This window comes from Pseudorca crassidens, chromosome 1, assembly GCF_039906515.1.
Source record: "Pseudorca crassidens isolate mPseCra1 chromosome 1, mPseCra1.hap1, whole genome shotgun sequence".
NCBI lineage: Eukaryota > Metazoa > Chordata > Mammalia > Artiodactyla > Delphinidae > Pseudorca > Pseudorca crassidens.
The window spans coordinates 27,139,021-27,155,979 of NC_090296.1; the positions used below are offsets into that span (position 1 = coordinate 27,139,021).

General features: G+C 38.7%; 1 protein-coding gene across 7 annotated transcripts in view; it reads right to left on the reverse strand.

The window, feature by feature from the left end:
• Nucleotides 1-1,819: 1,819 nt before the first annotated feature.
• The window catches only part of GPATCH2L (G-patch domain containing 2 like), a 66,612-nt gene continuing 51,472 nt past the window's right edge, over nt 1,820-16,959 (reverse strand). For all 7 annotated transcript variants that reach the window (XM_067729855.1, XM_067729862.1, XM_067729836.1 and 4 more), the window contains one exon: nt 1,820-10,182. In XM_067729855.1, coding sequence (XP_067585956.1) covers nt 10,022-10,182 — 161 coding nt within the window. In that variant the 3' untranslated portion in view covers nt 1,820-10,021. The remainder of the gene's footprint in view (nt 10,183-16,959) is intronic.

Sequence of the window (16,959 nt, forward strand, 5' to 3'; positions counted from 1 at the left end):
TAGGATTTTTTCATTGATTCATTGGTTTAGATATGTTATTAAATTTCTAAATGCATTAGAAAATCACACCTCCCCCCCTTTGGCTATTGTCTTTTAAATTTACTTTCGTTGTGATTAGAGTGTGATCTATGTGACTCTAATCTTTGGAATTTACTAAGGTTTGCTTTATGGCCTAAGAGTCAATTTTTATAAATGTTCAATCTGTGCTTGAAAATAATGTGTAATTCTTCATATTCTTGGGTGTGATTCCATTCATGTCCATTACACTAAGCGTATTTGTTATTTAAATATGCTATATTCATAACCATTTCTGTCCACTTGTTATATCAATTACTGAAAGAGTATATTTTAAACTTAGTTCTGCTTATGTATATTGAGGCTGTATTATTAAGATTAGTTGAGAATTAGTATATCCCCCTGACAAATTGAACCATTTATCAGTAATTGAACCAATGTTTATTATTTTGTAGAGATTATCCTTACTTCCTCTGATATGTGCCTCGTATATTTTTTCCATCCTTTTCCTTTTCAATCTTTCTTTAAAGTTTTAGATATGTCTCTTATAAAGAGCATATAGCTGGATTTTAAAAATCCAGTATTATAGGCTTTATCTTTCAACTGGAGTAATTCATTTACACTTTACTACTATATTTGAATCCTTTTACCATCTTATTGTATACTTCTTATTTTTCTTAACTTTCTAATTTATTTTCTTATCATTTTATCCATTATTAGTTTAAATGCTATATTCTTTATATTATTTTAAAAGTTACTCCAAATATTTTAACAGATCTACTTACCTAAAGTCCCTAACAAATAAGACTCTTTACTCTCCTCTTGAAAAATTAAAGGGCGGTAGGACATGTTAACTCTCATCAACCCCTTTCAAAAGTATATGCTTTTGTTGCCTGGTGTTTTGAGGCCTCTCTTTGACTTCTTGAAATATATTTAAAACATGTGTAACATGTTTATATTCTGTGCTAATAAGTACAATATCTAAGTTATTTGTGAGTCTGATTCTCCTGTATGTTGTTTCTGATGACTTGCGCTCATGGTACTCATTTCTTTCTTTGGTTTGTGGTTTTTAACTGTGAGCTACCCATATTCTTTGTGACTTTATCTGTGGGAATTCTTTGATACCTAGATTGAAGTTTCATTCCTCCAGAGAGAATGTGTTTGCTTCTGCCAGTCATCTGGGGTTACCACCTACCTGGGTCCATTGTAAATTAAATTCCCACTTGCAGTATTTTGGACCACACGAGTAGTATAAATTTGGGCCATAAACCTCTATAAGGGGCAACTTGTTAAAAATTTTTAGGTTAAAATAAAAGCTTTTCCTCCATCCAGGGCCAAGGTCAAGAAAGGCATGTTCCCTTGCTGTTATTTCTGCTTGGTGGGTTTATTTAGTATCTACCCTTACACTGTAAGTGTAGCACTTTGAGGGTCCTCGCTCTGTGGGAGACCTCAGATCTCCCTGCCTTGAGCAGACCCTGCTTTACCTCCTGCACGCAGCATCACAGTCATCGTGACAGAGACTCAAGGAGACCAGCTCTCAGCAGATACCTTCAGCGTGAAAGCTGGCTTTCATCTTACTTGCCTCCCAAGTTTCGAGCTTTCACATCCCTTTTTGACCTCTACAGATTCTTTCATTTCTTTCCACTGCTTTGTGCATTTAGAAAGATGTTTTTTGACCCTCAATGATCAATGATAAAACTAAACCCAAAAGTAAAAGTATTCAGTAAGTTATCAGGATAAAAAATTAGCATATAAAAATCAACAGCCTTCACATATAAGAACAATAACAAAGTAGAAGACATAATGGCAGAGAAAACCCCATTTACTAGCAACAAAGATTAAATACTTAGGGATAAACTTAACAAGAAACACAAACTTATACAAAGAAAATTTTAAAAGTCTTTAAAAGGCACAAAAATAGACTTGAACAGTAGAAATACATCCCCTGTTCTTGGATAGGATGACTCAACACTGTAAAGATGCCATTTTTCTCTAAGTTAGTTAATAAATGTAATACGATCTCAATAAAAATATCAACACACTTTTTCAAAATGGAGTTACGCCGGTTGACACTAAAGTTTATATAGAAAAACAAACATGTAAGAATAGCCAGAAAAACACTGAAAAAGAGAAATTATGAGGGGACTAGCTCTCCCAGACATTAAAACATACTGTGTTTAAGGAGTTCATCTCTCCCCAGTAGAAGCTAAACTTTCCAGATAACCTCATTCTCACAGGACATAGGCACCTGACAATCAGATCCACCTATCCCAGATTTTAAATCAGAAACTAGTGATGTAAAGAAGCCAGAAACACACAGTCCCTTATGGTGAGGGTGGAGCCCCTACATAGAGTTCCAAAGGCAGCATGCAGTGATGTGGAAAATCAAGTTCCACTTTATTATTAGTGGGGAGAATGCCTGAGACTCCAACAAAGTTTTCTGATAAAGTAAGCTCCGACATGGCACCCAAGGTCAAAAAGAGGTGAGGAAATGGGTCTGTCTCTCCCCTAAACTCAAACTAAAATCTTACCAACAGCAGCAAGTAAAAAAACTGAAGCAAGTACTACATGGCGGGTAGCCTTCTTATATGCAGAAGTGGGCCCAGGCCTCCTTACCAGCCCAAGACCCTGGAAAGGAGAAAGCAGAAAAGGGACCACAGTTCAGCCTGACTCTTCATGAAGAACAATTCCACCCACTAGTAAATAGGGGCTATCCATCATAGAAACTGACTAGTGTGGTTAGCAATTCTTCCTACTTCAGTGGGCTTGAAGGAGGAGCAAAGAGAAGTGAGGAAAGGAGCAGACACCTTGAGATGGCTTTCCTAGTTTACGGTAATTATCAATGAATGGAAGTGCTTCACTCCCATCTGTGCTTTAAGCCAGCACATTAAGGCGGCATGGCAAAGGAACTCACTAGCACATGGGTATTGATGAAGTAATGGAGGGGAGGGCAGAGGCAGACATTCAGTCTGCATTGGACTGACCTACTGACCACCCTGCCTGAGAGGCTGAGAAAGCAGGAGAAAGATCAGGAGAGCAGGGTCAGAAGACTCAGAATTCCAGAAAGGAAGCAGTTATATGGTATCAAGACATAAAAATCAACCTAAGGACTAAATTTTGGCAACCAGAAGTCACTGGTGAACCGAGCAAGAACAATCTTAATGGCGGCGAGCGTAGCGGCCAGGTTTTAGCGCATCGGCTCTCAGCCTCGGCTGCACGTTGGCTGAATGTCTTTGCTTTAAAAAGATTGTCCCACTACCCCATTCTCCTGTAACTGGCTTGTGGTTCAGTCAAGGGAATTAGGGTTTTTAAAAATCTCCCCAGATGATCCTAGTGTGCAGCCAGGGTTAAAAACTACTGCTTCAGTGAACTGAGAATTAATAGACAAAGTACAGGAAAGAACAGTATTTAGTGCTAGTCAAGGGGTTCAAAGGGTGGAGGAAAGGCATTTTTGTTTGAAGAGGGAGTCTTTGAACGTGTTTAAATGCAAAGCCATATGTGTCAGGAGTGAGAAGCTGTATTGAGCAAGGCATCTGATCAAGGGAGAGGACCTTGAGTGTAAGAGAAGGGATTTGTTAGGGGGAGGACAGGAATTTTCAAGACAAAGAGGTGAGGAAGGGTGTATGTGAAGGTGTGTAAGCGGAGTTTCCCCATCTAATGCTCTATTATCTGTTAGGGGAGAGGTGAGATTAGCTGCTGGGGTTGAGAGAAGGTGGGGACTGAAAGGGTTTAAAATGGCCAGTTTGCAATAGCTGCTAACAATAGGTGGGAGGTTGAGCAAGATAAATATTTAGAGCAATTCAAATTGTCGCCATGATTTTGGGGTAGCAGATTTTCATGGAGAAATACATGGCCCACTGGGAGGAACAAGGTGTAGAGTCTATATGTAGTGAAACGGGTTGATTTAAGTCAGTCACCAAGGCTACTTATAAGTTCTCTGATATTTTCTTCCCTTTTTCAGTTAAACATTTGAATGAGGGATCTGCAAGGATCAGAACTCACTTCTAGCGAAAGAAAACACTATTTTCATAATTTACGTCTTAAAATTTTTTATATTCCCACACCTTGATAATATCTAGTAACGCTAACATTTTTGGCCAGAGGTACTTTCAAATGGTTTTCAAGACGGAAAAGAAAAATTATGTGGTGCTTTAAAAGACTACAAAAATTGAAAGGAGAGCTAAACAGTCTATACATGTGTATTAATCATGTTTTATATTTCCAATATATTATGATGTTTTGACATCTTAAAAAAACTTTCTCGATGGGGAAAGATGACCCGTCTCAGGGCTGGCCGGTTCTTAGAGCCGGCAAAGGACTCAGCCTGCAGCATGCTTTTGATGTGCAAACTAACCACGTCTGATGGAGCCACACCTCCTCCATCTGGCCTGCACACCCCAGGACACAGTCATCCCAGGGCCAGGCACCAGGCAACTGGAGCCCACACTGTAGCCCTAAGGCCCTGGAATTATTCACTAGCCATGCCTAAACTGTTCTCCCTGCCCTGCTTTGCCAAGAAAATCCTGATCATGGCTCTGGCCTAAACCTATCACTTGTTCCCGTCTTCTGCCTCCTGACCCAAACTTGGTGTTTGTCCTGTGGCCCTGCATGGCAAACCGTGCCTCCTGTTTCTAGGGGAACTGTAACATTAGACTTTTCTTTCAATGTCACTGACCTTTCCGCGTCATCAGTCACCTTTATAAATAAAAATCCAGGCACGAAACATGAGCATCTGAGGAAATGATACTAGAGAACTCCTCCGTAGCCACACATATTCCAAGAGAAATTTGGTTCATAGGCTTTAGTAATAAAGTAGGGCCTAGGCCAATTCACACAAATAAAATCTAAAGAAAAAATGACCATACCACCACTTCAAAGCTTTAAGATTAGAGTACTGTCTTCTGACACACTGAATCCTAAGTCAGACGATGAAAAAATATAACATGTTGTTACTACTGGTTCCCAACCCCTGCGGAATCACTAGCTGAAAATGTAAAACAAAGACAGTAAGGTGTGATTAAGTGGGATCACTGAAAATTGATTTTTACATGCTCTGAAGTACTGAGATTAATTCCCAGCAAAAGATTACCAATAATTCAACAGGTATTTATTACACAATAGCTATGTACTCAGGGTGTTTTTTTCTTCCAATTATTTTTTTCATTTTTGTGAGCCATACTTAAAGACTTCATCATTATGAAAATATATGACATTTTCCCATGAAACTAAGATGTAATGAACAGGTATCATAAAATCATGGATGGCAGTATCTTACACAAATGTTTTCCTGTCAGTTATGAAAATCAATGATCACTCACAGACTAAAAATCCATTGTTATACTTTAATCCACTTTTAAAAGGTTGTTTCTATCCATCTAAAAATGGCCTCAATGGCATTTTTCTCCACATCATCCTTTCTCAATATTTCCAGGAGATCTTTCAGGAACTTGAGGGAAAAAGTATGGGAAATAAAGACATTTAACAGTTTCTGCAAAGAACCATATACAAAACATCTCCATACTTATGGAGTAAAGTATAAGAGCACCTCAGAGCTTGGGGGGGACACCAGTATATTAAAACACTTCTTTTTAACTGTGGCAAAGCCTGCGGTTCTTAAACATCATTGTGCATCGTTCTTAAACATCAAGTCCCCTGGAGGGCTGGTAAAAGACCCCTGGGCCTCACCCTCAGAGTTTCTGATTCAGCAGATCTGCGGTGGGGGGAGAATGTATGCATGCTGTTGATCTCGGGGCCCTAGCAGCCCTGCTCTAAGCATCTCCTTCTCTTCCCCTTGCCTTCCCAGTCTGAACCTTGCCAAGATTCCTTTCCTTGGTGAACATCTTCAGGATCTGCCCCATTCTTCAATACTGTGCTTGGAAAATTTTTTTTCCCCCACATTTGACAATTTTACCAAGTGCAGTGCAGGGCAGTGGCAGGAAAACTTCTTTTGGCCGTAAGTTTGTTTTGCTGGGCTTGTTAAAAACCTTCTAATCCACACTCTTCGGCAAGATCACTCAATTTCCTTTGTTTCTTTTCCATGTTGCTATTTCCAGGCATTTGATGTTCATCTGTTTCGTGATCTTGATGTTCATCTGTTTCGTGATCTTAATGAAAGCATGTGTGGGCCACTTGTGTTTAGTGCTAATAGCAGAACCCACCAATTTCCTCACCTTTTTTCCTCTGTGCCAGTTTTCTCATGGGGTAGGAACCCAACCTGATTGCTGTCACTATCAGTAACTACACTAACTGTCACAACTGGAGAGGGAGATAAGGAAATACTGAAAAGTAAAATGGGCAGCTGAAACATTAGCAAAGGAAGCAGCTGACAGCAAGAGCAAACCGCTTCTGCCACCCCTCCCACCATCCCATGAACCATGATACAGCCTATAAGCTATGCCCCCAACTAGACTGTATCCACTGCTGCTAGAGAAAGCCACTCTGTTCTCATCCCAGCTCAGATAAGGTTCACCAAATATACAGAATGCTGAATACGGCTAATGCTGTATTTTTACACAGCTTAATCCCCAGGAAATACAAAAGCTTGTGGCTCAGAATCATGGTAGTGAAGCCAAAATAAAGCAAAGGCTTGAAATGAATCAGGCATCCCCAGGAGCCTTTTCCTGGAGCCGAAGTGGAGAACCCATCACACCAGCAATGACAGTGCCACCTAGCTCCTTCCTCACGTGACACTCTGAGACTCGTTCACCTCTAAATGACTCACTGCTATGATAACTCTGCTCCTGTACTTTTAGCATCAGAACTTGCTATGCTGTGATCTAGACTGCATTTCTGGTTCCAAAGTAGAGATATGTCAGATTCACCTATTTGGGATTCACAAGTAGTTTAAATTACCTCTCCTAGGTATTGAGCTTTACTTAGCAAAGGATGCCATAAGCATCACGGATTAAGAAGCTTTATTTCAGCTTTTGGTCATTTTGCTGCCAAAATGGCCTCATTTGCAGCCTGTTTCTATAGCCCAGCAAAACTTTGTCACCTGAAATTTCCAATTGCATTTGATTTCTAAAGAATTCAAGGCTAAATGAGGCCTATTTATCGAGAACACACCACTCAATAAAGATCATACTCTGCCCCTCCAAACTTGGCACCATGTAAACAGCTATTAATTAACTCTTCTGAACAGTTCTTACCAAAAAGCAACACAAGTTTTGATGCAAATGAAGTTGTTCCCTTTAAAATACTGCACCTGAAAAATAATCTCAAATTCCCTTAAACCCGTAAGCAAAACTATCCTTTATGAATGATGCTCATGCAAGTACATAATGTTTTCGCCCATTGTGAAAAATACCCAAGATTAGGATTTAGACAAGCAGACTGGACAGCAAGCTGGGATAAATCAGAATCCTGAAATTAGGAAGAACTGTGGAACTCTGCTTCGGTTATTACTTTTGAGCAGATCAAACACAAGTGAGCTCAATGATTATCCTCAAAAGAAGCCAAGCTATAATTTTTTTTCAACAGATTTCAAAACCCGATTTTGAAATTATACCTTTTGTTGAAAGGTAACAGATTTCTCTTAATTTATGACATTATACACTTTGCCATATAAAAAGGAAATTTAAAATTTAAGATTCAAAATACACTTGATTCTAAGAGTATTCCTCTGGAATTGACTCATATAAAAAACAAGCAGAATAAGTCGGTGAATAATTCTGTAAGCATGCTCATGCAGCAGCTTAAGTAAGGAGCACAATTTACAACCCTGTATTGGAAGAATATTTGTGTGCTTAATGGCTATTCTCTTAGGCAATTAATTTTCTCTCCTAGTTATTACAGATATGGCATTTTGGGTTGCTCCCCATTGAAAGTATTCAAAATATGTAGGAAAGCTTGATCAAGAAAGATGATAAACATTCTGTTTATCTGGCATACTGTTTCAAAAATATGAATCTCAGAGTGACTCAGGTCTATCAATGACAACCCAAAGATTATAACCCAGGGCCAAGAAAGTCTGTAAGTCTGGGATTTTAGTCTTGACTTGATTATGAGATTTGGGGCAAGTCACTAAGACTGTTCTTGACTCTATAAAATGGTAGCAATCACCTACCTTTACATCATAGATGTTTAAAAGGTAAATAAAGTTGTACATACAAGTGATTTTTAATCGCAGGTAGAAAGGAGAATTATTAGGCTACATGTCATGAAGAAAAAGATGCTACCCGAACTACAGAGGTCTTAACAGGCGATGATCACAGGACTGATCTCTGAATGAGCCATGGAGCTTAGTGCAAAGAAAATAAAATTATTATGTTCATGAATTTCTCCCTTAAATCCAACAAATTATGTTAGAAATGTGTGCCTCGGGACACTATTGGGACTAGGTAAGAATGCACATATTACAACAAAAAGATACCTTCATCACTAAAACAACTGAGTAGAACCACTTTATATTCAACAGACATTATGTTTTCTATTCTGCTATGGGTGCAGCCATAGGAAGGGAAGTACACTCGCGACTGCACAAGAATCTGGGTGGCTCCCAGGGATGCTGGGCTGGCTTTAGCACTACTCCTCATGCCGTAATCTCCACCCGCTCCTCCCTCCACCATACTCCTTGTTGTGGACAACTGCCATGTTCTCAGTCTTACATTAAGTACTATGTAAACTTAGCTTCCAGTACCCCTTTCCCACCAGATTCACACCCACACCACTGACAAGGACATTCTGGCGCTACCAATGATAAGGACAACAATTTTTAAAGGAATACAACAGAGCGGCCCACCATTAAATTGTGTGTGAGAAAGGACAACTGCGCTTCAGGGAAAGAAAGGAGGCTCTGTCCTAGCAGGTGCAGGGGTGGGAGTTCCTCTAGAATGTCACAAGAGCGGCGGACACTTGAGAATGGCTTCTGTGTATCTCAGAGTAAAAGCATTCAATTTGTACAAAAAAGGGCCCTTCTGCCAACCAGGTCCCTCAACGACAGACAATCTTGATAATACTTTTTTAGAAAGGGTGGCTTTTCTTCAGAAGCTCTACGCAGTCACTTATTCCTCATTTTGACAAAGGAGCATCCAACTTGAGGCATGGCTGTATATATAACTCTTCATGCAGCTGAGCCGTCATAAACATACCAAGTATAAAGGCATGTCAAAAAGACATTTTTCCTCCCCAAAGTATGGCCTCAAAAAGCCATTATTATAATAGAGTATGAATTTCTGCTACAGGTTATTGACCTATAATACTAACAATAAAAGTCTTGTTTAGTACATAAAGGCTTACACCGCAACATGAAGTATTAAGACACAATCCACTGTTTTAAGTTTGCTGTACACCTAAAGCACCTTCTTCATGACACCGATCTGTATGTGTATATATATAGGTCCTCTTTCAGTAGAACACAGACTTTGGAGATGAGGCAAAGTACAACGCAGCTGCTGGCGATTCCAACAGGACATCTAGAAAAATGGAGTAAGCTTCCAAGGCCCATGCTGCTGGTAGTCTTTTCTGAGGCTCCAAATTGAGTACTTGGTGGATTTATCTTATTGGCACTCTGCTTGAATCAAGACCAGGCTCAAAGGCAAGCCTTATCTCCTGCAAACAATTCCACACACAGATCTTAAATCTGTGTTTAACTTTGTCTGGAACTGGCTGCAAATTTGGAACTTCCTCAAATGGTATTAAAAGCTCTACACAAAAAATATGCAAAAGCAGTTACTAGTTCTTCAAGAAAAAAGACATACCTGTAAAACAGCAACAGCTCTGTAAACAGAGCTGTAGGTAACTGTTGGGACAGCAATAGCAATGTAACAAATAGAGCATAGGATGACCTTTTTTAAAAAAATTGCTGTCCTAATATTTTACAATTAAAAAAAAAAGATTTTCACAATATGATTTTCTAAGAGAAAGAGTCCACTTCTTTGAAGAGGAGTCAGTCCTGGTGGCGAAAGGACTGGGAACGTCAATTAAGATATGCAAGACAATATAATACAAAGTCTAATATTTGTTTCAGCAACATCTAGTCGGCTCTTGGTGGGTGAAATTCTGCTGTCTAGCCGTATCCAGGGCTCTTTTCTTGTGGCATTTTAAAAAATGTAGCTGCAGTTGAGTCAGTGGTTTTCTCTGCAGCAGAGGTCCTGACCAACCACTCAGAGTTCGGAGATTTGGGGGCCTGTGATGCTGGTATGGTTGGCTCCACTGCATCCATGTGAACTGGTAAGGGTGTTACAATAAAAGTAAGGAGGAAAAAAGTCAAAAGGAGACAAATTAGAATGAGAGAGATGTCAACACAAAACTTTCTTAATTCTTATACTTTATGTCGTATTAAACCAAGTGGCCACATAAAGTTTCTTTTTTTTTTTAAACCAAAAAATAAAGGCAAGATTTAAGTAAGATAAGTATTGTATTTCTCCACCTCAGAAAATGGGTTTAACTGAACAAATGAATAAATTCAGTAGTACAAATTCATAATGTAGTAATAATCACTTATTAAGCATTTATGTGCCAGGCACTGTACTGTGTAAACAACGTATACTTATAATCTTATTTCTTAATGCAAACTCTTAGAAGTAGGTATCGTCATCTCCATTTCCTGGATCAGAAAACTAAGGCATAGAGAAAGTGGATAATTTGTTCAGGGACACAACTGGGCTGGTTAAGTAGCAAGACTCAAACTCATATACTGGACTCCAAGCCCTCTGCTCTTTCTACAACATCCTATGCCTCCAATACGACGGTGTCACCAATAAATACTGAATAATAAGGCAAATGGTAGAAAAATCACACACCAAGCCCATGGTTTTTCAACAAGCACATTAAGACATTCTGGACAGGATAATCATTGCTTGTGCAGGGCTGTCCTATTTTTTTTTAGGACACTTACCATTCTGGACCCTGTCCCTGAATGCCAAAAGCATTCCCCAGTCATTGTGACAACGAAACACTGTCCTCACATCTCCAAATGCCCCCTGAGCAGAGCAGTACAAACCACCATCATACCCCCAACTGTTGAAAACAAATATAGACACTAAAATAGAGCAAAATGTTAAAAAGTTTCGCTTTTATCCTGTTACAATAATTCCATTCCTAGGAATATAACCTAGAAAAGTAATTTTCAAATTATGTGTCACAAAATCAATGTAGTGGGTCATGACCAATACTTTTTTTTTCTTAATGAAAAAGATTAGATTATATCATAGTGCACCCAAGGGTTTATTTCAGATTTACAGGTACACCCAACATTCAAACATAAATTTCAGAAAGAAAAAAAAAAAACCTTGAAAGCTATTAACTCCATGGCACATATACAAGAGTTTTTAGAGGGTAGTGGCTTTCAAACATTTTGGAAACTGAATCATAGCAGCAAGAAATACATCTGACATCACCACCCAAATCTCTCTCTCTCTCTCTATTTCTCACACACATGTGCTCATTCACTCCTATTTAAGTGAAAATAAATTTCATAAAACTATAACTACCATTACTAGATGCTCACCAACCATGGTGAAAAAACTGTCCTAGATTCTTGGCTTGTTACCTTTTTGAGGAGTCCTATCCAAAGAAGAGGAATTAGACTATGGAAACTGTGCAATCTGCTTCTCTGGATACATTTCCTTCAGAAAATGAGAACTTTCTTTGTGATCTCATGGACACAGCAGTTACAAAGAAACCCTGCTCCTTAGAAATTGCAAGGGCCCCTTCTCCAAGAACTGGGTCTTGGTGCTCCAGCTGGGTGTCAGGCCTGAGCCTCTGAGATGGGAGAGCTGAGATCAGGACAATGGTCCACCAGAGACCTCCCGGCCCCTTGTAATATCAATCGGCGAGAGCTCTCCCAGAGATCTCCGTCTCAACTCTAAGAACCAGCTCCACTCAACGACCAGCAAGCTCCAGTGCTGGATACCCCATGCCAAACAACTAGCAAGACAGGAACACAACCCCACCCATTAGCAGTGAGGCTGCCTAAAATCATAATAAGGTCACAAACACACGACCAGACATGGTCCTGCCCACCAGAAAGACAAGATCCAGCCTCATCCATCAGAACACAGGCACCAGTCCCCTCCAGCAGGAAGCCTACACATCCCACGGAGCCAACATTACCCACTGGCGGCAGACACCAAAAACAATGGAAAATACAAACCTGCAGACTGTGAAGAGAAGACCCAAAAAACACAGTAAGTTAAGCAAAATGAGAAGACAGAGAAATACACAGCAGATGAAGAAGCAAGGTAAAAACCCACCAGACCAAACAAATGAAGAGGAAATAGGCAGTCTACCTCAAAAAGAATTCAGAGTAATGACAGTAAAGATGATAGAAAATCCTGGAAACAGAATGGAGAAAATAAAAGAAATGTTTAACAAGAACCTAGAAGAACTAAAGAGCAAACAAACAATGATAAACAACACAATAAATGAAATTAAAAATTCTCTAGAAGAAATCAATAGCAGAATAACTGAGGCCAAAGAACGGATAAGTGACCTGGAAGATAAAATAGTGGAAATAACTACTGCAGAGGAGAATAAAGAAAAAAGAATGAAAAGAATTGAGGACAGTCTCAGAGACCTCTGGGACAACATTAAATGCACCAACATTTGAATTATAGGGGGTCCCAGAAGAAGAAAAAAAGAAAGGGACTGAGAAAATACTTGAAAAGATTATAGTTGAAAACTTCTCTAATATGGGAAAGGAAATAGTCAATCAAGTCCAGGAAGTGCAGAGAGTCCCATACAGGATAAATCCAAGGAGAAACATGCCAAGACACATATAAATCAAACTATCAAAAATTAAATACAAAGAAAAAATATTAAAAGCAGCAAGGGAAAAGCAACAAATAACATATAAGGGAATCCCCATAAGGTTAACAGCTGATCATTCAGCAGAAACTCTGCAAGGCAGAAGGGTGTGGTAGGACATATTTAAAGTGATGAAAGGGAAAAAACCTACAACCAAGATTACTCTACCCAGAAAGGATCTCATTCAGATTCGATGGAGAAATTAAAACCTTTACAGACACGCAGAAGCTAAGAGAATTCAGCACCACCAAACCAGCTCTACAACAAATGCTAAAGGAACTTCTCTAGGCAGGAAACACAAGAGAATGGAAAAACTTACAATAACAAACCCAAAACAATTCAGAAAATGGTAACAGGAACATACATATCGATAATTACTTTAAATGTAAATGGATTAAATGTTCCAACTAAAAGACAAAGACTTGCTGAATGGATACAAAAACAAGACCCATATATACGCTGTCTACAAGAAACCCACTTCAGACCTAGGGACACATACAGACTGAAAATGAGAGGATGGAAAAAGATATTCCATGCAAATGGAAATCAAAAGAAAGCTAGGGGGCTTCCCTGGTGGCGCAGGGGCTGAGAGTCCGCCTGTCGATGCAGGGGACACAGGTTCGTGCCCCGGTCTGAGAAGATCCCACATGCCGCGGAGTGGCTGGGCCCGTGAGCCATGGCTGCTGAACCTATGTGTCCGGAGCCTGTGCTCCACAGCGGGAGAGGCCACAACAGTGAGAGGCCTGTGTACCGCAAAAAAAACAAAACAAAACAAAAACCAAAAAAACAAACAAAAAAAAGAAAGCTAGAGTAGCAATTCTCATATCAGACAAACTAGAGTTTAAAATAAAGACTATTACAAGAGACAAAGAAGAACACTACATAATGATCAAGGAATCAATCCAAGAAGAAGATATAAAAATTGTAAATATTTACGCACCCAACATAGGAGCACCTCAATACATAAGGCAAATGCTAACAGCCATAAAAGGGGAAAGCAACAGTAACACAATCACAGTAGGGGACTTTAACACCCCACTTTCACGAATGGGCAGATCATCCAAAATGAAAATAAATAATTAAACACAAGCTATAAATGACACATTAAACAAGATGGACTTAATTGATATTTATAGGACGTTCCATCCAAAAACAGAATACACTTTCTTCTCAAGTGCTCATGGAACATTCTCCAGGATAGAGCATATCTTGGGTCACAAATCAAGCCTTGGTAAATTTAAGAAAACTGAAATCGTATCAAGTATCTTTTCTGACCACAATGCTATGAGACTAGATATCAATTACAGGAAAAAAACTTTAAAAATGCAAACACAAGGAGGCTAAACAATACGCTACTAAATAACCAAGAGATGACTAAAGAAATCAAAGAGGAAATCAAAAAAACTTAGAAACAAATGACAATGAAAACACGACAACCCAAAACCTATGGGATGCAGCAAAAGCAGTTCTAAGAGAGAAGTTTATAGCAATACAATCCTACATCAAGAAACAAGAAACATCTCAAATAAACAACCTAAACTTACACCTAAAGCAAATAGAGAAAGAAGAACAAAAAAACCCCAAAGTTAGCAGAAGGAAAGAAATCATAAAGATCAGTTCAGAAATAAATGAAAAAGAAATGAAGGAAACGATAGCAAAGATCAATAAAACTAAAAGCTGGTTCTTTGAGAAGATAAAATTGATAAACCATTAGCCAGATTCATCAAGAAAAAAAGGGAAAAGACTCAAATCAACAGAATTAGAAATGAAAAAGGAGAAGTAACAACTGACACTGCAGAAATACAAAAGATCATGAGAGATTACTGCAAGCAACTCTATGACAAAAAAATGGACAACCTGGAAGAAATGGACAAATTCTTAGAAAAGCACAACTTTCCAAGACTGAACCAGGAAGAAATAGAAACTATAAACAGACCAATCACAAGCACTGAAATTGAAACTGTGATTAAAAATCTTCCAACAAAAAAAGTCCCAGGACCAGATGGCTTCACAGGCGAATTCTATCAAACATTTAGAGAAGAGCTAACACCTATCCTTCTCAAACTCTTCCAAAATATAGCAGAGGGAGGAACACTCCCAAACTCATTCTACGAGGCCACCATCACCTTGAGACCAAAACCAGACAAAGATGTCACAAAAAAAGAAAACTACAGGCCGCTAACACTGATGAACATAGATGTAAAAATCCTCAACAAAATACTGGCAAACAGAATCCAACAACACATTAAAAGGATCATACACCATGATCAAGTGGTGTTTATCCCAGGAATGCAAGGATTCTTCAATATACGCAAATCAATCAATGTGATAAACCATATTAACAAGGTGAAGGATAAAAACTATATGATCATCTCAATAGATGCAGAAAAAGCTTTTGACAAAATTCAACAGCAGTTTATGATAAAAACCCTGCAGAAAGTAGGCATAGAGGGAACTTACCTCAACATAATGAAGGGCATATATGACAAACCCACAGCCCACATCGTTTTTAATGGTGAAAAACTGAAACCATTTCCACTAAGATCAGGAACAAGACAAGGTTGCCCACTCTCACCACTATTATTAAACATAGTTTTGGAAGTTTTAGCCCTAGCAATCAGAGAAGAAAAAGAAATAAAAGGAATTCAAATCGGAAAAGAAAAAGTAAAACTGTCACTGCTTGCAGATGACATGATACTACACATAGAGAATCCTAAAGATGCTACCAGAAAACTACTAGAGCCAATCAATGAATTTGGTAAAGTAGCAGGATACAAAATTAATGCACAGAAATCTCTGGCATTCTTATACACTAATAATGAAAAACCTGAAAAAGAAATTAAGGAAACACTCCCATTTACCACTGCAACAAAAAGAATAAAATACCTAGGAATAAACCTACCTAAGGAGGCAAAAGATCTGTATGCAGATAACTGTAAGACACTGATGAAAGAAATTAAAGATGATACAAACAGATGGTGAGATATACCATGTTCTTGGATTGGAAGAATCAACACTGTGAAAATGACAACACGACCCAAAGCAATCTACAGATTCAATGCAATTCCTATCAAATTACCAATGGCATTTTTCACAGAACTAGAACAAGAGTTTTTACAGTTTGTATGGAAAGACAAAAGACCCCTAATAGCCAAAACAATCTTGAGAATGAAAAACGGAGCTGGAGGAATCAGGCTCCCTGACTGGAGACTATATTACAAAGCTACAGTAATCAAGACAGTATGGTACTGGCACAAAAACAGAAATATAGATCAATGGGACAGGATAGAAAGCCCAGAGATAAACCCACACACATAGGGTAACCTTATCTTTGACAAAGGAGGCAAGAATATACAAGGGAGAAAAGACAGCCTCTTCAATAAGTGGTGTTGGGAAAACTGGACAGCTACATGTAAAAGAATGAAATTAGAACACTTCCTAACACCATACACAAAAGTAAAACAAAAATGGATTAAAGACCTAAATGTAAGGCCAGAAACTATCAAACTCTTAGAGGAAAACATAGGCAGAACACTATGACATAAATCACAGCAAGATCCTTCTTGACCCACCTCCTACAATAATGGAAATAAAATAAAAAATAAACAAATGGGACCTAATGCAACTTAAAAATCTTTGCACAGCCAAGGAAACCATAAAGAAGACAAAAAGACAACCCTCAGAATGGGAGAAGATATTTGCAAATGAAGCAACTGACAAAGGATTAATCTCCTAAATATACAAGCAGCTCATGCAGCTCAATATCCAAAAAAACAAACAAACAATCCAAAAATGGGCAGTAGACCAAAACAGACATTTCTCCAAAGAAGATATACAGATTGCCAACAAACACATGAAAGGATGCTCAAGATCACTAATCATTAGAGAAATGTAAATCAAAACTACAATGAGGTATCATCTCACACCAGTCAGAATGGCCATCATCAAAAAGTCTTCAAATAATAAATGTTGGAGAGGGTGTCAAGAAAAGGGAACTCTCTTTCACTGTTGGTCGGAATGTAAATTGATACAGCCACTATGGAGAACAGTATGGAGGTTAAAAAACTAAAAACAGAACTACCATACGACACAGCAATCCCACTACTGGGCATATACCTGGAGAAAACCATAATTCAAAAGGAGTCATGGGGCTTCCCTGGCGGCACAGTGGTTGAGAGTCCGCCTGCCGATGCAGGG